The sequence below is a fragment of the Myxine glutinosa genome, chromosome 8 (genome assembly GCF_964187855.1).
Source record: "Myxine glutinosa chromosome 8, kmMyxGlut1.1, whole genome shotgun sequence".
Taxonomy (NCBI): domain Eukaryota; kingdom Metazoa; phylum Chordata; class Myxini; order Myxiniformes; family Myxinidae; genus Myxine; species Myxine glutinosa.
This window is the reverse complement of record NC_136268.1, coordinates 100,845,542-100,867,200: the sequence shown is the minus strand read 5'-3', so window position 1 is coordinate 100,867,200 and position 21,659 is coordinate 100,845,542. Positions and strand designations below refer to the sequence as shown.

General features: G+C 45.6%; 1 protein-coding gene across 7 annotated transcripts in view; it reads left to right on the top strand.

The window, feature by feature from the left end:
- Nucleotides 1–21,659, top strand: part of SH3GLB1 (SH3 domain containing GRB2 like, endophilin B1) — a 28,096-nt gene that overhangs the window by 2,174 nt on the left and 4,263 nt on the right. For 2 of the 7 annotated variants that reach the window (XM_068124960.2, XM_068124963.2), the window contains exons 2-10: nt 3,694–3,835; nt 4,646–4,774; nt 14,396–14,529; nt 14,676–14,768; nt 15,188–15,250; nt 15,808–15,846; nt 18,253–18,276; nt 21,144–21,233; nt 21,352–21,452. In XM_068124960.2, coding sequence (XP_067981061.2) covers nt 3,694–3,835; nt 4,646–4,774; nt 14,396–14,529; nt 14,676–14,768; nt 15,188–15,250; nt 15,808–15,846; nt 18,253–18,276; nt 21,144–21,233; nt 21,352–21,452 — 815 coding nt within the window. The remainder of the gene's footprint in view (nt 1–3,693; nt 3,836–4,645; nt 4,775–14,395; nt 14,530–14,675; nt 14,769–15,187; nt 15,251–15,807; nt 15,847–18,252; nt 18,277–21,143; nt 21,234–21,351; nt 21,453–21,659) is intronic. The other 5 variants (XM_068124965.2, XM_078783578.1, XM_068124962.2 and 2 more) reach the window with 4 other exon arrangements.

Below are 21,659 nucleotides of genomic sequence, written 5' to 3'. Positions count from 1 at the left end.
GTCAAACTTCTGAAAAATGGAGATGCAGAACCGAAAGATGTCGAAGCTCAATGCCTTACCTTGTCAAACTTCTGAAAAATGAGATGCAGAACCGAAAGATGTCGAACCTCAATGCCTTACCTTGTCAAACTTCTGAAAAATGAGATGCAGAACCGAAAGATGTCGAAGCTCGATGCCTTACCTTGTCAAACTTCTGAAAAATTAGATGCAGAACCGAAAGATGTCGAAGCTCAATGCCTTACCTTGTCAAACTTCTGAAAAATGAGATGCAGAACCAAAAGATGTCGAAGAAGCTCAGTCCCTTACCTTGTCAAATTTCTGAATCACTCATATTTTTATGAACTATTTTTATGAACTATTTTTATGAACTATTTTTATGAACTATTTTTATGAACTATTTTAATGAACTTTTTATGAACTATTTTTATGAACTATTTTTATGAACTACTAGCCGAATGCACCTGGCGTTGCCCGGGTTCCTTTTGAATGAATTTACTACTATAATTCAGCTATTACTCGCGGCCGTAGAAGATTGACTACTATAATTCAGCTCAGCTTTTAATTGCGAAATGGGCCCAACCCGGCCGAGGTGGGCCTCGACCGGCCTCGCCACCTTGCCTATAACCTTTCCGGGGCACGTCACGACATTTTTTGTTTTAGAGGTTTCCTCCTATCTTTTACCATTCAGGAGATTATCGCGTGTGGACAAACAAACAAACAAACAAAAACTTTCTTTTATATACGTATATAGATTTTTATGACCTCTTTTTTATGACCTCTTTTTTATGACGTCTTTTTTATGAACTCTTTTTTATGAACTATTTTTGATGAACTATTTTTGATGAGCTATTTTTGATGAACTATTTTTGATGAACTATTTTTGATGAACTATTTTTGATGAACTATTTTTGATGAACTATTTATATGAACTATTTTGAATGAACTTCTTTTGTGAACTATTTTTGTGCATTCCCATTGTTATGCATGATGGTATTAAATATGGTTACAATCACTAATATATTTGCTTCTTGATATTGATGTTACAGATTAGAATTGTATTGCATATTGCTTCAATTTATTGTTTGAACTCATTGTTTTTAATTGTAAATATTTTCACAATTTGGCTTGTGGCCATGATGAAAATATTGATAAAACCAATTATATTCTATTCCATAAATTGTTCAGCCTGGCAGAGGTATGCACTCTACCTATTGCCATTTTAGTTAATGCATGGAATGGTCTCCCTGGAAAGGTATTGGCAGCAGAAATTGGAGATGGTTTGGAATTCCAGTTAGGTAGCTATAAGCATCAGGAATATAGGGATACATGGATCTTGGCAGGGCATGGAGGTTGCTGACCTGTCAATCCATAATTGGATACCTGTGCCATGATTGTGATGCCTGTGAGAGGGTCTCGTCAAAAGGTGAATACTGTGTATTGAAGTACACAAGCCAGAGGGGATGTTGGTTACTTGTGCACTCTGTGCTAGAGACCACACCGCTGATCAGAGACATGGAGCTAATGATGGAGGAGTACTCCCAGTGAAACATGGAAATGTGTGAAATGCTTCTCCACGTTAAACAAAACTACGAGGGAATGCATTGGTATGTCAAAAATACAAAAATTGTTCTTCACGTTGAATGGAAAACACCAAAGGCCATTTCCTTCCTTGCTTGGACACCTCACCTTATTGTAATGGAGCTGATGTTGGGTTTTCACAGTTTAAGTCAATTGGAGACTATTTGATGAAAAGGCATCAGTCATTGTGCTCCAGTATTGGTGAATCGGTGCGACGTCAGGTGATGATAAACTAACCTTTCATTGCGGCATTTGTTATCAAATTGTGTGCATGCCCTATGAGCCTGGGCAGTCGGTACTAGGCAAATGCACCAGCGTGTGACCTTTTAAGTTTGAATCTGCCGTATTTGAATCCCAGTCCTTTGGATCACAGCCTTTGCTGATGTGTGCCAATTGTGATTTTGGGATGACTTGATGTTTGCACAAACTATCGGAAGGACCCGTCAGCTGACACCAGCATCTTTCGAGAATAGTGGATGAGTTATTGCCAGCACCCTGAAGGAATTACAAATCCCTGCCTGCATTGATTTCTGGGAAGGTGACGGTGACCCGCCCGGCGTTACCAGAACTGCCCAGCATAACCCTTGCCAAGACCCTGATTTGGCAGTACCAATGCTCCATAGAGAGGATGTTTTACTTCGATGATTATTCATTGTGCAGACGCACACTTTGGTCACCTTTAACCCTCTCGAGATGCCACAGGAAATGGTACATATTTTTAGTGGAATCATAAATATACAAAACAGGACCATGAGAAATCCACTGATGAGGCACTTCCCTTTTTGCATCTCAGCGGCCCAGCTGTACGCAACTTCCACAGACTAGTAAAGCACATGCTTTGTCTGCATTTCCGCCAATGGGCAGCTTTGTGGCCACACGCCATTTGTTAGGATTACAAAGGCCTTCACCATCATTGAGAGTCGGACACAACCCTCCTTCCACTACCCCCATAATGTAGCTGTAACCATCACAGCACAACACACAACCCCACAACACACTGCAAAACCCTGTCGTAACAGTTGTGCATTTGCGTGCCTGCTTGTGTCACGTGTTGTTGTGAGCAGCAATCCAACATACTTTCCCATTCCCCCGGAATCTCTGGAGTAACGGATCTTGTGAAATGGTTCCGTTTATCTTCCAAATTGCATTATTGCACACTTGGTACAGCTATCCTGCAACATTTCCAACAACATGTGATATCTGGAACGAGGTGGGAAGAGATCTGATCATCAGGGAGACACGTCTGATATCGCATCTGAAGTGGTGTTTGTGTGTGTGGTTGGGTGGGAGGTTCACGAGCCTTGGCAGTCAGAAAGATGAATACGACATCAGATATATTTGTTTTACCACTGAGAAGTTTCAAACTCGCATTCGAATGAAGTGCCCACGTCTGCTTTCTATCTGACCAAGTGAGGACGGAAAGTAGAAATGGGAATTGACAAATCGTTTGGACCTGTTTCACTACCTGATGATCATTTGGCCCATGAAGAAGATACAACAAAACTTTAGAACATAAAGATTCATTTCACATCACTAATAATGACATATTTTGATGGATGTTACATTCAGGATGCATGAAATGCCTTTTACTGTTGTTCTGACTTTGCTTTAGTTAAGTGTGTTTGTTTCCTCTCGCTTGTGCTGCATTAAGTGAAACGGAATGCGTTGTGTGTCAGATGAAGGCTCCGCATTCTTGAGTACGTGAGATGTTTCCTATCAAGAGAAGATGTGCACTTTAGTTTGGCACATTAAGGAATCAAATGGATGCTTGCATTCCTGGGCTGTACTTGGTTTAATGCTTAGTTTATGTCACTATTGATACGCAGCCTCCATACGATGGGTTAACGAGAAGCAAAATATGTCGCGAGTTAAACGTACACTTTGGCACGACTAAGCTAACGGTGTCAAGCCCGTTGTGACCGCCACGGACTGTTGGCTCCATCATCGTGTGTATGACTATGGGTACAGAGGGATCTTTTGGTTACAGACGTTGAACATCGATTTGAGTTACGCTAACTACCCCCGGTTATCAGCTTGTGTGGTTTCCATGGATGTACCGTGCACTGCCAGTGTTTCTGGAGAAGTGTGAAGCCACAATCACTACTGTGTCGACAGTTCACGGAAGAGAAGTTGGGCCATGCGGAGAAAACGGAACTTGACGCGCACTTTGAGAATCTCATGGCACGAGCAGACATGACTCGCCACTGGACAGAGAAGATAATGCGACAGACAGAAGTGCTGCTGCAGCCCAACCCAGGTTCGTCGTATCTGTACAAGCAATGCATCGATGTAATTTTAATTGCACGACACAGCAAGGACAGTAGGGGGAGGCCTTTTCCATATCTTCACTTACTCATTTACTCAATGATACAAAATTACCAACATTTCTCTGTCATTGCCATTCTGGCCTGAGCATGTTCACTGCATGATATAACCATCAAGGTTCCATATTTGTTCGAAATTCAAGTTGGAGTGTTTTGACCCATCCGGTGTAATCCAGTACCTTGACGAGGTGGTGAGAATTTGTGTGTTTGACCAGATGTGAAGCCCATGGGCCCAGCTCTCTTTCACCAAATGAAATTACACCATTTTAAGCCTGGTGTTGCCTTAACGGTTAGGGTGCTGGCTGGATCCTGAGTTTGAATCCCGGTCGATCGTTGAATTAACTCCAAGGGGGTTGACTTAGCCTGTCATCCTTCCGTGGTCGGCAAATTGAGTACCAGCTCACTGGTAATTGGGGCACTGCATCAGTGGCACAAACGCGCTTCCAGATAAATGATGCAACAAGCAGTCACAGGCTGCATACAAAAATCAAACAAACACCATTTTGAACCCCCCACGATATTGGAATGCTCTTATGACTCCCAAGATTCCTTTTGCTTTGTGGTGTGAAGTCATTTTGTAGTTACCTTTGAATGCCGTGCAGAACGAACACTTTGTGGCTAATTGCCTTATCTGCTATTAACTTTGTGGTGGAGATAGACACCAAGTTCCATCTGGCTGTTGTGCCTCAGCGTTACTCCGTGTCCATGACCGCCGGGCTAATTGTGTACACACCCTTTTACAGGAACACGGATGGAGGATTTTGTGTACGAGAAGCTCGAAAAGAAGGTCCCTGCACGACAGTGCAATGTGGAGCTACTGGGCCAGTTTATGACCGACGCGGGCAATGAGTTTGGCTCCAGTACACCATACGGTCAGTCACCAGAGCAGATATCCACATCACCTGCTCGACGGTTAACGTGTGTGCTCTGGTGTTTTGTTATAACAGTGACTGTCGGTCTTTTTCATTCAAAAGCTACTTTTGGCAGGATTTAACGTGATTGCTTGTCTCAATATCATTCATCATAAAGGAATTTAGGAGGATTAACTTTTGGGAAAGACTGGAAAAATGTTAGCTTTACCTGTTTACATGCTCCTGGCATTGGGCTATATTTTAAAATAATCTTCATGTCCATTGTAAGGGCGATGCCACTGCTGCCAGTCTTTTGCTGGGATCCGCAACTGTCCGACGTAATGTAGAATCGTCGGCAAAACAAGGTGTGGGAAGTTCGCGAAAAAATAACTAGACCAAAAATGCTGTTTTCAGACACTCGGAACTCCATCAGGCCTGCAAATTAGAAGGTGCCATTGGTGATGTAGCTTACTATGAATGGAGACTGCCTTGTATGCCACAGGTGGAGGCAGAACAGGATGTCAATGCCACGGTATATGTCCAGAGCCACCGAACTGACCCCCTTCGTTTATAGGGTCCAGTGTCTCCATCCATTGCTGCAAGAGGAGGAGCATGCCAAATGTTGTGACGGCCATGAGAGTAATCTGGTCAATCCTCATTAGATGATTAGACTATTTAATGAGTCGATGTTGTCATGGAAGCAGTCACACATTTTCCTTCCTTGGGTTTGGTGGATCTGGGGATGTTACTTTTTACCCCACGCATGCAAAGCAAAAAGCGGAGTTAAGCATTTGGTTCATGTCCGTCCGTCCATCCGTCGGCCCATCTATCTATAATTTGAATGTTATATTTTGAACACAACTTGAAATTGGAACAAAATGCCAAACAGGAAATCAGCCGTCTCCCTTGACATATCTCGTGCCTTCGATACGGTCTGGCACCCCGCTCTGCTCACCAAACTCTCCTCTTATGGTATCCATGGAAATATCCATGCATGGCCCGCCGACCTCCTCTCCTGTCATAGTCCTTGTGTGGCTCAAATGGAATTCTCTCATCTCCCCTTCCTGTCCAGGCTGGCATTCTGCAAGGCAGAGTTCTGGGCCCTGTGCTTTTTCTGCTCTTCATCAATGATCTCTCTTACTTTCTGGAAAATCCTCTCTATCTTTTTTGCTGATGACTCCACTCTCTACTGCTCCATCTCTCATCTCTCATCTCTCAGATCGATAGTCTGCAGCCTCCTCACTCTCTGCAGACCTGGACAAAATCGCAAACTGTTCAAACAAGTAGAACATGTCTTTCAATCCTGACAAATATCACACTCTCACTATGTCTCTTGGAAAAGACCGACCGGAAAACCCTCCCATCTACTTTCTCAACAATCCTCGCAAATAAGTTCTGTCACTCAAGATTTTGGGGCCCCACTATCTGCTATGATCTTTCCTGGCAAAACCACATTTCCAAGCTGACCTTCAAAGCCAGTCGCCGACTGGGCATGCTCCATCGTGCAAAACCCTTCCTCGGCATTACTGAGTTCCTCAACACATACAAAGCTTTCATCCGCAGCTCGATGGAATACTTCCCTCCCTTCTGGGCTGGTGCTCCTGCTTCACATCTAGCTCGGCTTCACGCTGTAGAAACCAATGCTTTTACAATCATTGGTATCTCCCGTGATGAAGCCGATTCTGAGGGCCTTTCACTCGCTCACCGCAGACAGGTTGGTGGTCTTTGTCTTCTACCGACTCCTCTCCGGCCTAGCTCCCCCAGCTCCCCCAAATATTCCTTCAGGACACACAAGATCTGCCAGCAACCCTCTTTTGGTGAAACTGTCAAAATCAAGACACTCTGCTCACCTTTACTCTTTCATTCCTCTTTTCTTCCACCTCTGGACAAACTCTCACACACTCTTCAATCCCTTTCCTCCATTCAGGGCTTTAAAACAGCTGTTCACCACCACCTCTTATCTTTCCCCATCCAAAACTGTGACCTTTTCTACCTCTGTTAATACACCCCAATTGTTACACCAGTTAATACCCCATTAATACACCCAAATCCATACTTTTCAAATTCAGTTTTCTTTCCTGAAAGTCCTAGTTGTGTCCATTTCTTTATCCCGTGTACCACTGCTAATCCACCCCACCCTCCCCCCAGTCCTCTCTCATCCACACATCTACCGATGTCCCTGTTCTCTACTGTTGTGCTTCCCTCTATCTCCCCCTCTTGTCTCCCACTCCCTTTATTATATGTTCTATGTTTTAGCTCTTACACAAGCATCAGCTTTGTATACAAAAAAATACAAAAAACCTAAATAGTAAGAAAAGTCTTTAGTTTTAACTTACTTTGACTTTGAATTCATCCTGACTGCATGTGCGCAAAGATGAGTGAGATATTTTTACTCTATCTGCCTGTCTGGCACTCAAACAAAATTGGAAATCATTCCAAACAGGAAGCATACTGTTTTTTTAAGGGCATCATAAATGACACAAACAAGCATATAGAACCAATAGACACTAGGTTAAACGGCGTTAGAACCTGGAATTTATTTATTTAAACGCCTTGAAACCTCAATATTTATTTGCATTGCATTATAGACTTGAAAACTTTAAAACACAAATCGCCTTCATAATACTTCCAAGAACCATGCGTATATATATTGTCACGTTCCTGGTAATTAAAATCTTTCCAAGGAACGGATAGCCGAACGAGCTGTTACTCCGAGGCGTTCAGTTCAAAAAAATATAGCGGAGTTAATACGCGTAGGGGAGCAAGAGGGAGGGGGGAACCCAGAGCCTTACCTCAACGGCTTCCACCTGACATCTTCACACCTGGATAAATAATCTCAACCGACACAGGTTTAAAATGTACAAGAATAAATGCCGTCTTTATTAAAAGAAATGCCGGTAATACAAAATAATGCACGGTAAATGAAATCCTAAATGGGACGTCCCTGGACACAGACAAAGGGAAAGATAACTGAAAATAAATGTGTTTGGTTATTCAATTGCACTTAGCTCGACTCGACCGGTGTGTCTCGTCAGGACTCGTCCAGGCCCCGAGTGCGCAGTCTGGACGCTCCGTTCTTGGCGGGAAAGTGCGCTCGTTCGTTGGTGCGAGTAGGCCTCAGTCTGCCCTCGTTTCACGAGGCCGCGCCCATTAGTGCGAAGTTGGCCTGCAGCCCGCTGTTCCACGCCGTGCTTGTCCACCCGTCGTCCGCATGGAAAACCGCAGTTCCTGGGCCGCGGCTCTACCTGCTCCTCACGAACTCCTCACTCCTTACGACCACCAGCAAGATCTTCAAACACGGAGATCGCTTCCATTCACGATCGCTTCCTTGAGCCCGAGAGCAAAATGCCACCATTCTTACGAGGTTCAGGGCGAGAATGCACAAGAGCGACCAATATCGGTCAGAGCGTTCTGTAAGAGGGCAAAATGTCGGGGACACAGTCTTTTGTTCCTCGGGCTCTGACGTCATCTCAACACGTCTCCGTCCCGACCCTATACTATCAGCGAGTTCCATCTTACCCGTCCCCTCCGTCAATCAAACCCCACCCGATCACGGCTCCTCGGGGCGTGGCCTCGCATATCTTTCGTCCCATGTGTTTCCAAAGTCAGGGTTGTCAGTGGCAGTGCTTCATGCCTGACTTCCGGTGGTTTTATTAATTAGGGGTGTTTAATGGGCGATTTTGGCTAGTGTCTATGGTGTGGTGCCAAAAGGGACATAGGAATAAAGTACAGAGGTAACGACATACAAGGGATAAATTACCCATAATCCCTGAGCTACTTAACATACCCCACTCCTCGTAATGGGGAGGAAGGTACACTTACATGACATTGTCTACCGGATCCCTACTTAGCGTACATCGAGGTGGTTCTTCTTTTTCGCGACAGTCGGAGCACACTAATCTATACACTCTACCTGCTCTATGGCATCGCTACCCCCTACAAACGTAACTATATATATATATATATATATATATATATATATATATATATATATATATATATATATATATATATATATATATATATATATATATATATATTATATATATATTTATATATATATTTATATAGTTGGGGTTTTGAGAACCCTGCACTTGTAAATTGTTGTAAATATACCCCTTTGTAAATACCTCCATTTCTTGTAAAGGTCAAAGGTCGTCCCCTAGTTAGTCCACATTGCAACACGTAGCGAACCATAGGCCCTCTTTGTAGTTATTTCATTATTATGTGTTTCAGGTAAGGCTGTGTTTCCAATAGTTTGACTATTTTTAGACTATTTTTTTTTTTTTTGACTCTACGTTGCATTAATCAAATAAGATAGGTCCCTTTCGTTCTTTTCAAAAGCGGTGCGAGTGGTTTTCTATCCCACAAGCCACCATTGCCATGTGCTCATCTCGGCGAAGAAGGGGGGAGGAGCCGCCAGAACACGGGCGTGGCACCTCATCGTCATCAGAGGTGGAGTCAGCTAGCCCTTACCGACCAACCAGCGCCGAGGTGAGCCCAACCGGTAGGCGTGTCATCGCAGCCCGCGCGGCTTGATACGGCCAAGAGCAATAAAAGCAACTGGGAGGGACTGCTTAGGGAGATGACCGAGGAGGAAGAACCAAGAGACACCAGCTGAGCTGAGACGTGCTGCAGTTGAATTGAGTCAGACGTGCTGCAGTAGAATTCAGAGAGAATTCAGATAAGCTGCGAGAGACGAGCTGCAGTTGAGTTGAGTAATAACCAGCGCTGACGACCGGGTTTTCGCCGCTGAACCTGAGCGAGGGCGTGCACGCGGGACACCAACGGCGTGCCGCTATCCCCGGACCTCCCTGCCCGCCAGCTCTGTGGACCGTCTGCCCCTCTCATCCTTCCAGCCATTCCTTCCTGCAATTCCCATTCGTGTACGTGAGTTTGTTCTGTCTGTATTGTCCTGGGGATAAGTAAGCCTGTTTAAGAATTGCTCTGTGTCCTTCTGCTCCTTCCATTTCCTGTATATACTCGCCCCTTTCATTTCCTTATAGTTAGTTAATAAACCTGTGTTCTTTCTTCTTACTTTGGTTTCTTTCTCGTCCGATCGCTTTCGTGTTTTCCCTATTGATATCTGTGGCACGAGTAGGAACCGCTATAATCAGGTTTAGTCATCGTTAACGGCCCGAGTCGCAGCTCGCTTCGCTCGGCGCAATCCATCCATTACGCTGCAGCCCGGGCCGGAGTATTTCCTCGCTGATGGCCGGTGGTAATACTTAGGTAGTAAGACAAATTGGGCTTACGACCCTACGTACCATCGGCCGGAAGTGACGTCATCCTCCCAGGAATGGTCGGACGGCCAGCTTAACAGGACAAGGGGATTAACCCCCCCTTGCTAACGTGAGTGCCGTCCCCCGTATCCATAACAATATATATATATATATATATATATATATGTATATATATATATATATTGTTGCGGATATGAGGACTGTTTTTTTTTATTGTGTGCTTTATTATTATTATTATTGTTATTCTGCGCCTCCTGCCTCCGGAGCTGTGTAAAGGTCAAAGGGCATCCCATAATTAGTCCATAGAGCACCCACACCACAGCTAATCATAGAATACCCCTGTTCAACAGTTATATCTTATTATGTGTTTTAGGGTAAGGCTGTGTCTCCCATTAATTGAAATACTCCATTGCACCAGTGAAAGAGATAGATTCCCTTCATTCCCACTCCCAAAACTTCCATTCCCCCTTTTCATCAATTGCCAACTGCATTTTGGGCGGTTTTCCCTTCATCCGCCATTGACCACGAGGCAGGGTTGGGGAAGAAAGGCGGGTCCCCACCTCGTCATAGAGGGGAGGAGTGAGTCAGCCCCACTCAACCAACCACGAACAAGGGGTTGGACTTGGAGAGGGTGTGGAGAGAAACATCGAGGAGGTTCGCGAAGGTTGAGGGATGGGGCCTATATAACCCACGGCAGGGCGTTCCCAAGAAGAGACAAGGGAGATGAGCTTTGACGACAGAGAAACTGCGAAAGAAGTCCAGGGTTGAACTGCAGCTCGAGCCACCGAAACTGCACTTGCTGCAGCTCGAGCCACTGAAACTGCATTTGCTGCAGTTGGAGCCACTGAAACTGCAGCCACAGCAGCGTGAGGCCTGGACGGCAGTTTGGAGCAGGGCCGCGAAGGAGCGGCGGCTGCCCACGAGTCGATCAGCTGCAGAACTAGTTGGACCTCCCTATCCCGCCAGCCATCCACCAGCCACCCACCTGCCAATCCCTATCATCATTCCCCGTGTAAGTGTGCTCGTAGGCTGTCTTTTGTCTTGTCCCTGGGTAGTAACAATAAGTCTGTATAAGCTAGTATTTTCACTGTCACCTGCGTCTCATGTGCTTGTAAATAAACGTGACTGCTGTCTTTTTGCTTATGGGTGTGAATAGTAAATAAATTTAGTAGTATTTCCAAACCTTTCTTTGCCTTCGTTTTCCTCTTTGCATTCGGTCGCTTTAGAGTTTTCCCGATTGAATAGCGGTGGCGCGATCCGGCCAAAGTTTGGGGCAAATCGGGTATTAGTCGGGGAATAACTGTTCGGTCGCGGTAATACCAACCGCTCGGTAAATAACATCTTTAACTGCGTCCGTAACTATATATATATATATATATATATATATATATATATATATATATATATATATATATATATATATATATATATATATATATATTTGCGGTTTTGAGAACCCACACTTGTAAATATAACATCACTAAAGGTTAAAGGTAGCACCCCATAGGTAGGCCACAAGCAACACGTAGGTCACCTTAGGACGTCAGTTATTTCATAGTCTGTGTTTAGATAAGGCCATTTCCAGTAGTCGCATCTGCGTTGCGGCAAACAAATAAGAGTAGGCCCCTTTTGTTCATTTTGCAGCCTCCCTTCCAAGCGACGCCATTAAGCGCTCCCCAGTCTGTGCCCCATGGCCCCTCCCAATTTGTTACGCGCCTTTGCCAGCAGCGTTCGCAACCTCGCTGGGCTTCCGCCCAAACCAGCCCAGAAACCCACGAGGTAAGGCCCGAAAAGGGGGCGGAGCGCCAGGATGGAGGTGCGGCCACGTCAACCAGCCATCAGGGCAGGGTCGGCAAGCCATAACCAGCCAACCAGGGCTGGAGTGAGATCGCCTGACAGGCGTGGTTTTGGGTTTCCAGAGCGTTCGCTGGCTTGGCTTATAAAAGCGCGAACGCAAAGCCCTTCAGGAGGACTGCAAGGAATCGCGCTTGGTAACAGGACTTATCGTGGTTGAGAGGACTTATCGTGGTTGAGAGGACTTGGAAGGACTCACTGGCGCTGATTGCAAAGGACTCATGAGGAAGGGGGAATGTGATAAGAACTTACGGAGCAGCGCTCATTACTGAAAGGACTGAAGCCAAGATTGGTATTGAAAGGTCTGGAAGGAATTGTGCTTCACGAAAGGGCTGACTGGGTGAGCGCGCGGCACGCATTACTGAGAACTGCAGCGTGCAGGACATAGGGGAGGGGGCGCTTGGAGCGAGTAAGACCGGTAGCGTGAATACAAAAGCGCCGGTACACCAATTACGTACGCCGATAGCCCAAGTTTACCTTCCCCTGTCACGATAATTGTCCGCTCGTGCTACGCTACACGGAGAGCTGCCTGCCGGGTTTCATCGCCTGGTACGGGTCGAGGACCGGAGCCGGACCGGAGCCTGGACACCATCGCCGGACCTTCCACCCTACCATCTGCATCCCCGTGTGAGTCTGAAGTCTGAGACCGAATCTGAGAGCGATCGGGCCCGTGTCCAGGGAATAGAGTAAGACTGTTTAAGACTGCCCTGTGTACTTTTCCTTCCTCTTTCTTTCTTGTACATTCTTTCTTTTCCTCTTCTCATTTGTACATAATTAATAAACCAATCTGTTCTTCCTATTTTCCTGGTTTCCTCTCATCCGATCGTCCTAGTCTTTTCTCCATTGGGTAAACGCGGCACGATTCGGAACCGCTATAATCGGGTTAGCCATTGTTAACAGCTCGGATCGCTATCCGCTCGGCGTTTCCACCTGATATCCGTGATTCGAGCGTGAGTTATTCCCTCGTTTCCGGTCAGCGTTAGTACTTAGGTAGTAGCGAATCCCTAGGCCTTAAAACCCTACCTAACGCTGCCAGGGAAGGACGTTATAACTTCCAGGATCGTGGCGGCCAGATAAGAGACAAGGGGATTAACCCCCTCTTGATAAGGGGAGAGCCGACGTCTGAGATCCGCAACAATATATATATAATATCGGTATGTGGCTTGTGAGAGGGTACAGTATCGGTGTGAAGAAGTAGCCACTATGTACGATGCTGATTGACGTGTTTTATGGTGATCAATAACCTTCCATCTCCTAAATTGTGACTGTGACGTTTTTACAGTGTGTAAGGGTGGCTGGTGTATAAGACTGCATAAGGAATGTTAAACTTTCGGATTCTTTTATCATTGTTTAATTAAAATTGAAGTATAGACTTGAATGCTGCACGTGGTATTGTGTTCTATGAACTCTCTAGTTATTTATGTATTTGTTTATTCATTCATTTATTCATTAGGCCAGATAAAAAAAATGAGTTGGTGATCGTCCTTTTTTCTCAAAAGTTCGGGTAGGGAGGGAGGTTTTTATTTTTATTTTTTATTTTTTTCCCCTACTTTCCATTGAGTTTTGTTGACATGGAAAAATATGAAATAAAGACTCCTTTCTCCTCAAAATGATTTAATTTCTTCATTCATCTCACAGATTTACAGACATTGCCCAAATCTCTATGAAACACAGTGTTTGTGTGATTGTGGATGATGTTGAATGTCCTAGCTGAGCTTGGTAGTGAAAGGGCAAGACACCTGTACATGTATATCCACCATGACATCGGAAAAACAGATAAACACCATGCCCTCGGCACCTTGAAACTATTGAGCATGTTGAACAAGATTTCTGCCACGCTTTGGTACTGGCTTTGCAGTACAAATGTTAGATTGAGGGTATTGCCCTGCCTTTTCAACCAAATTCTCCTCAGTACCACAGTGGATGCAGAGCATTTCATAGCCAGCAGAGTCGTACGCTAGTTCTATAGGGGAAGCACAGTTCAGATTGGCACGAACATAAAGATCAGCGAGTCTGGTATCCTGTTCAGGATCGTCATCACCATTGTTGTTGATCTCCGTGAACACACTTCCACAGCTGTAGAGAATGGTGTCCATAGCAGCACGAATCAATAGATTTCAGCGGGAAAAATCTCACACAATAGCCGCCATGAATGGCTAACGTAAAATGGGTGAAGTTGCCCGAGGCACTTGCGACGCTCTGCGCAGCATGCACCGCGCAGCACGCACTGCGCATGCGGTGCAGAACGGCGCCAAATTTGACCGTGAAAAGATCGTTTTTGAATGATTTTTTTCAAAATAAAAAATAAAAAAAGTTTCGGGTCGGGTGTGTTTCGTAGGGTCGGGCGGGGACGATCACCAACTCATTTTTTTTTTCTGGCCTTAATACATGAAGTTAATTCATTACTAGTTGTGAAATTCGGTGAATATTGTAAGCCACTGAATGGGTTTTGTCCCTTGAGATGCAGATTTTAACTTTTCTGTTTGTACTTTCTCCTTGCTAATTAATGTGCTGTAAACTCTTACGCAAGGTGGTTGTTTTGCAGGCAAGACCCTGATAAAATGTGGAGAGACCCAGAAATTGTTAGGATCTGCTGAGAAAGAGTTCGTTCAAGCTTCTATGACGAGTTTCCTGACACCTCTTCGCAACTACGTAGAGGGAGACTACAAGGCCATTGCGGTGACTTTGCTGTTCGATGTAGCTTGAGATTGTTTTTCAGCATTTGGTCATGAAGTCTGAAAAAACAAACAAAAACATTGCCTCATTATATATAGAAAGCATGATAAAGCAACACTCTGTTAAAGATAACTCTATACTGCCTGCAGAAGGAGCGGCGCTTACTCGAGAGCAAGCGACTTGACCTTGACGCATGCAAGACGCGCCTGCGGAAAGCACGCGCCAGTGAGACGAAAGCCAGTGTGGGTCCTCACCTCTTCACCTTCTCACATTCACACCTCACCACATCAAGTCTCTCCATGCTAAATGCTCACTCGCCATTGACCTTGTAATGTGTCTTTGTACCCGCTCATGTCGGCGAACAAATGCCACCTTTAATATCTTTTAGGTGTACGTTTACTGCACGCACCTGAATCGTAGTGTCCAAGGTGCCTGCAAGGCAGATTGATGTTGGTGCTAGCGTTGAGAGATAATGAGGAACATGATGTTTTTCAACTGTAATATGTTGTTTGTATTGCTTTGCCAGGTAAACCCATAATGGGGTAAAGTGGTTGTGGCCTTACCAATAGATCCCAGATGGTGTGCGAGTGGTGTGCATGCGTGTGTGCATGCCTCATGTTTGCTCTAACGCCCCTGTGCGTGCATTCTCTCCATTCTGTAGGCAGAGCCTGATTTTCAGGACATTAGGCCTCGTAATTTTGTGCTGTCTGCTAGCATTGCTGGGGTAAGGACGTTTTGTTTCATCCCGAATCTGGGGTCGGTCTAACAGGAACTTCTTGTCGTCCATGGTGTTTTTTTTGTTTATTTTGTTTTTCAAGAAAAGTTCCTAATAACGATCCTTTGCTTTAATATATTTGGTTTTGTGAAAATTAAAAATCAATGACCCGATTAGCTGGTAAAGCTGGATTTGCACAGATGGCACATGGGAATGCATTTCTCTTATTGTTTATGGATGAACTCGTTTTGCATTTAGATGGGTAAAATAACTCATGACGTGGACGACGCCAAATTGTGGCTGTTAAGCTTCGTACTATTATTCACCATTGGTCATCGGATAGTCATCGCACTGAAAGAGGTGATATGAATCAAAGCATTTATATTGGGAGCTTTTCGTGCAGCAACTGATCCTTGGCGATCGTGTCACATGACATGAATTATCTCCGCGCACCTCTCAATTTCAACAATCTCGGATGTTTCCAACAGCAGTTCATTAACATAGCTGACATTGGTTTGATGATTGCCCTTTTTTCCCATCTCTCCACACCTGCTTGCACAAATCAGCTGGCAGCTAGCACAGCGGAGGGAGAAAATAACGCTGCGGTAACTGGTGCTCTGCTCAAGGGACAAAATCTCTTGTGCTTGAACGCCCTCGCATGCTCTTTCACTTCTTGTGCTTTCTCTGATGTGTTTGACCATTTTGGGTGTTAGTAGAAGCTTGAGGGAGCCAATTGGGGTTCTTAAAGGTTTTATAATTTTCCTATTTGTGATTCCTCTCCCCCTATTCCCCCGCATTAGTTTCATTCCTTTTCATTGCTAATTAACTTATTTAATTTGGTTTGGAAGCTCCAATTGGTTAATAATGGCACTGCATGGATTGGGAGGCTTGTTCTGGCACAGGCTTGACAGTTTGGGAGAGTTGTCCAACACAGCCTCGCCTGTTTGAGAGGATCGCCAGACACAGGCTCGCCGGTTTGAGAGGATCGCCAGACACAGGCTCGCCAGTTTGAGAGGATCGCCAGACACAGGCTCGCCGGTTTGAGAGGATCGCCAGACACAGGCTCGCCGGTTTGAGAGGATCGCCAGACACGGGCTCGCCGGTTTGAGAGGATCGCCAGACACAGGCTCGCAGGTTTGAGAGGATCGCCAGACACAGGCTCGCCGGTTTGAGAGGATCGCCAGACACAGGCTCGCCAAACACAGGCTTGCCGGTTTGAGAGGATCACCGGACACAGGTTCGCTGGTTTGAGGGGATCGCCAGACACAGGCTCGTCAGACACAGGCTTGCCGGTTGAGGGGATCGCCAGACGCAGACTCGCCGGTTTGAGAGGATCGCCAGACGCAGACTCGCCGGTTTGGGAGGATCGCCAGACGCAGCCTCGCCGGTTTGAGAGGATCGCCAGACGCAGGCTTGCCGGTTTGAGAGGATCGCCAGACGCAGGCTCGCCGGTTTGAGAGGATCGCCAGACGCAGGCTCACCAGTTTGAGAGAATCGCCAGACGCAGGCTCGCTGGTTTGAGAGGATCGCCAGACGCAGGCTCGCCGGTTTGAGAGGATCGCCAGACGCAGGCCTGGCGGTTTGAGAGGATCGCCAGACGCAAGCTCGGCGGTTTGAGAGGATCGCCAGACACAGGCTCGCCGGTTTGAGAGGATCGCCAGATGCAGGCTCGCCGGTTTGAGAGGATCGCCAGACGCAGGCTCGACGGTTTGGGAGGGTCTCCCGACAGTCTTACCAGTTTGGGAGGGTCTCCCGACAGTCTTACCAGTTTGGGAGGATCGCCTGAAACAGGCTCGCCAGTTTGGCAGGGTCGCCTGACACAGGCTCGCCAGTTTGGGAGGGTCGCCTAACACAGGCTCACTAGTTTGGGATGGTGGCTGGTTTGGGGGGCTTTCTGCGGTGCAGGCTCACCCGTTTGGTGCCCTTACCAGGTCACAGGTTGGCCAGTCTGGGAGGCTCGCCGGTTTGTGAGACTTGTCGTGGTGCAGGTTCGCTGGTCTGAGGGGATCGCTGTGGTGCAGGCTTGCCAGTTTGGTTTGCTTGCATGAGTGCAGGCTCGCTTTGCACAAGCTCACCGGTTTGGAGAGCTCGCCAAGATGCAGACTCTCCAGTTAGTGAGGCTCACTGTGGTACAGGCTCACTGGTTTCGGGTGCAGGCTAGCCAATTGAGAGCGCTCGCCGGCGAACAGGCTAGCCACTTTGGGACCCTCGCCGGGGTGCAGATTATTGTCTGGCAATTGCATTGTCAATTATTCCACCACATAAATGCTCTTCATTAGTTATTTTTTTTAATGAAAATGGCTCCTGTTTTCTCGAATTGTACTTCCTTGGTTTTCTCTGCAGCTTCTGCTGGAGTTTTTGAAGTTGGCTATTTTGGCACAAAGGTTTTTCTTCTGGATCAGTTTGTACAAAAGCAAAGAAGCAGATACAGTTCGGATCAGTTTTTCCATTAATTGATCAAATTTTGAGGCTCGGTTTCCTCTAATTGAACGTTTTATTGATTTTGTAATTTAACGTCACAAAAATTTCGATTTATTCAGGAAGTTTTACCTCCATGGCAGCTTTGTTGGCTTTTTTTTCTTTTGGACATTCGCTTATTTGCTTCTCCTTTTTTTTTTTTTAACGTGTATCTCACATAGTCGGTGGTTTTAAAACGATACTTTTGCAGGAGAACTGGAAAACGTAATGCACCAATACACCTTGCATTCATTTGAACCTGCTTACTTGCTTTGAACACATGAGTTGTAATTCCAGCTTTCCATTTGTATTGAAATGACAAGGAATTGATGAAATCATTAAAAGCTTAACAGTAAATCAACTGTGTATCCAAAGGATGAACTTTTGTGCCAATCTTGATTTACCTTTTGTTCCTGTTACTATTCAGGAAAACCCAAGTGCAGAAATTGATGACTAACTACCTGGTTATTTTTGTAATTCCCTTAACTACACTAATGGTTTGTCATTTTGTTGTTGTTCTCCTTTTATTACCTTTTGGCTTTATTTCCTGCAAGCTTTGGGCAAAGGAAGTGACCAAGGTAAGCTGGCTGTAACACACACCTTGGAGATGTCTGATCGTCGTAGATGTGTGGGAAAGTTTGTCAGAATGTCCATTGTGTTGTGGCAGCACTTGGTTTCGGGGGCGATTTGCCAGTTCCAATGGGCACGTGTGCAAGTTTTTTATTTATATCTCACCCTTTTATTTTTATGCATATAAGAGCAATTACAGCTGCTACAGTAACATAACTCTCACTTAACACCATCTTCTAATTTGTTATTCAACAAGTCAACCAAGCTTCAAACCGTGGTACCTTCTACCCTGGTGACAGATGATCTACTCTTCATGTCTTTTGTTAGCTCACCAGACATGCCAGACTGCTTCGAGGATTTGCCTGAAAATTGATTGATACACAGTTGACTCAGAGTTGACTCTTTTCTTCGGCTTGGAATTGTGATGATATATAATCCGTGCCTGAGGGTCGTTTAGGGCATGACCAGTGTTCGGTTCACCCAGCTAGGCCTGCTGCTGTTTTGTCGATTTTCCAGCCTCTATAATTCGCTCTTCCATTCGATCTGACCATTGAAAATGTTGATGTATGAGTTTGTTATTATTATTATTTTGTATACATTGTCGACACTCATGGAAGAGCTAATACACTGAATGTATCAGGACATAACAGACAAAAACAGGCCACAAAATATGCATTCATGAGGTGGACAATATGGACACAGATGATGCATGGGGTGCACAAGATGGATACAGAAGGAAACTCCAAGGAGGACACACTGGAAAAATGGAAGGAGGAGTTTGGGTGGGTTAACAAGGGTACAAGAAATCATGGTTTTGGATTGGGGACGATCTGAGATGGTGATGAACAGCTGTATTGAAGACTTGGAGGGAAGAATGATATTGAAGAGGATGTGGAAGTTGGTTCCACAGGCGGCACCAAAACAAGAACAAATGAGTAGAGGTGAGCAGTGATCCTGGGTTTCGGTAGTGTCAGAAGGGGGTTGATGGTGGTCCATGTGAGCCATGCAGAAACCTTGGTGGGGGGAGGACAAAGCACGGAAAGAGGAGAGGGTGCAAGACCAGAAAGGAGGTGGTAGAAGACAGAGACCAATGACCTGTCTTATGATGGTGAAGTGATAAACCCATGGACTCTGCTTCATCACGGGAGATTCCAATAATCATGAAGACCTTGGTTTCCACAGCATCAATCCGAGCAAGATTAGGCAGGAGGCCAGTCCCGTGAGGAGAGCAGTATTCAATCAAGCTGAGTATGAAGGCTTTGTAGGTGGATATGTGTTCAGGTGTACCAAGGAAGGACTGTACGATAGGATGCCCAGTCGGCAACCGGCTTTGGAGGCCAACTTTGAAATGTGGCTTGCCCAAGAAAGATCATGGCTGATGGTGAGACCCAGGAGTTTGAATGACTGAACTTCCTCAAGAGAATTGTTAAGAAAGTAGATGGATAGGTGAAAGACAGAGTCTAGGAGCAGTTGGGTACGAGAGGGCTGGATGGGTACTCAGAGCTGGGGTTTGGGACACACGATTTGGAAGGAAACACAGAATCAAGGCATTCGGCCATTTCACGAGTAGTCGGCTGAGGTGCTATAAGGGCGCCACCAGATTTGAGAGGAGGGAGACAAGTTTGAAAGTTCATTCTTGAGGTTAGACAGATGTTGTTTTCTGGCTCTCCTGAGAGTGGACATGCACTTGCTGCAGAATATTTGGAATGTACCGAGATTGCCTTCGGTCAGATTTGGCTTCCAGGAGGTGGGTATGAGGGATTTGAGGGAGGTGGGTATCTGTGTATGAGGGAGAGCAGGTGTCTGAAAGAATTCCCAGGCTGTGTTAACATCAAGGGCAGTAGATATGGGAGACCAGTCCTGAAGAGAGACAGCTGCTTGTAGTCCCTGCCAATCTGTTTGAGTGAAATCCCAGAGTTTCTGGCATTGGGGCTGCTCTCTGAAAATAGCCAGAGAGATGTTGACTTTCACAAGTGTCATCAGATGAACCAATTGGAAGAGAGGGAGAGCAGGAGAAGAGAGGGAGAGCAGGTTAGTTTGTCATCACAAAGTCCAGAAGGGACTTTTAGCTCTTTCACGAGCCTCGACTCTGTATACAAAAAAAAAAAAAAAAAAAAAAGAGGATTTGCCATTGGGAGAAATCCAGGTTGGAAAGTTTACAGATCGAGTCAGTCCCATGGAGTCAATCTACAATTGAAAAACATTGGAAGTGGGTTTTCGGGTTGTTGCATTCTCTTCCAAACTCGATGAAGTTCTCTTTTCCCATCCAGTTGTTGTGCAGCGTAGAGTTCAAATTTTGATTGTTGCGAGTAGTTTTTGAGAAAATTGATTTTTATTTTTTTTCAATAGTAATAATCCAACAAAACAGGTATTTCCCCATAGCCTTGCACAATAAGGATTTTCTTGCTTTGCCCAACCCCAAAAAACCTGTACCACACTCTTTGCAGAGCGTTGGTGCTGTCGCAGCAGTTTCTTGATTAGGTTTTACTGGGTGGTTTGCCATTGCCATTGCCTTGCCAGCGTTGTATGTCCGTGCTCTAGCCTCATCAGTGTGGGCATCAAGCAAGGAAGCAGCACGTAGAATAAAAAAAAAAGGATTTGGTACGACTCGGTCGCAGTATGAACCACCGACCTCCCAGACTTGGAGCGTACGCACTATAACCATGACAACATCGATCACATGACATTTAAACTTCTCATCCGTGACCGCAAATGGAATTGCTTGTTCGAGCTTAAAGGCTTTGAAATGATAGTTTGGGTTTATTCACAATTTTATTTGATTAAAACTCTTCCTTTTTTTCTCTCTCTCTTTTAAAATGATCCTTCACCCATGACTTGTCCATTTCTTCCATTTTTTCCCCTTTACTACGAGCAGGCCGAGCAAGAGTTGCGAGTGGCACAGCTGGAATTTGACCGGCAAGCTGAAGTAACTCGGCTTCTTCTGGAAGGTCTCAGCAGCACTCATGTACGTGAGAGTTACGGCGGCACGTAGAGATGCTCAGGACCGCCTCTGCCTGCGCACATGTAGTGCACGGCAATCTAGCAGGGCATGTGATGACTCGCCTTGGCCTTTTGGTGTGCAGGCGAATCACCTCCGCAGCTTGCACGAGTATGTGGATGCGCAAGTGACGTACTACGCACAGTGTTACCAGTACACGCTGGATTTGCAAAAGCAGATTGGCAGGTGGGGAGGGACGCACAACACCACCATGTACAGCACAGTACTCCACGCAGCTCGTTCTTGGCATGTGCAAATAACACGAGCACGTTGCACGACTCGCTTTGTCACAGCAAATGTTCATGTGACCACATCGGGAGATCTGTGGAAGGGAGAGGGGCTGGGGAGAATTGGAGGAGGGAGAGGGAGATGCCCTGCTTAACGGTGCTGTCG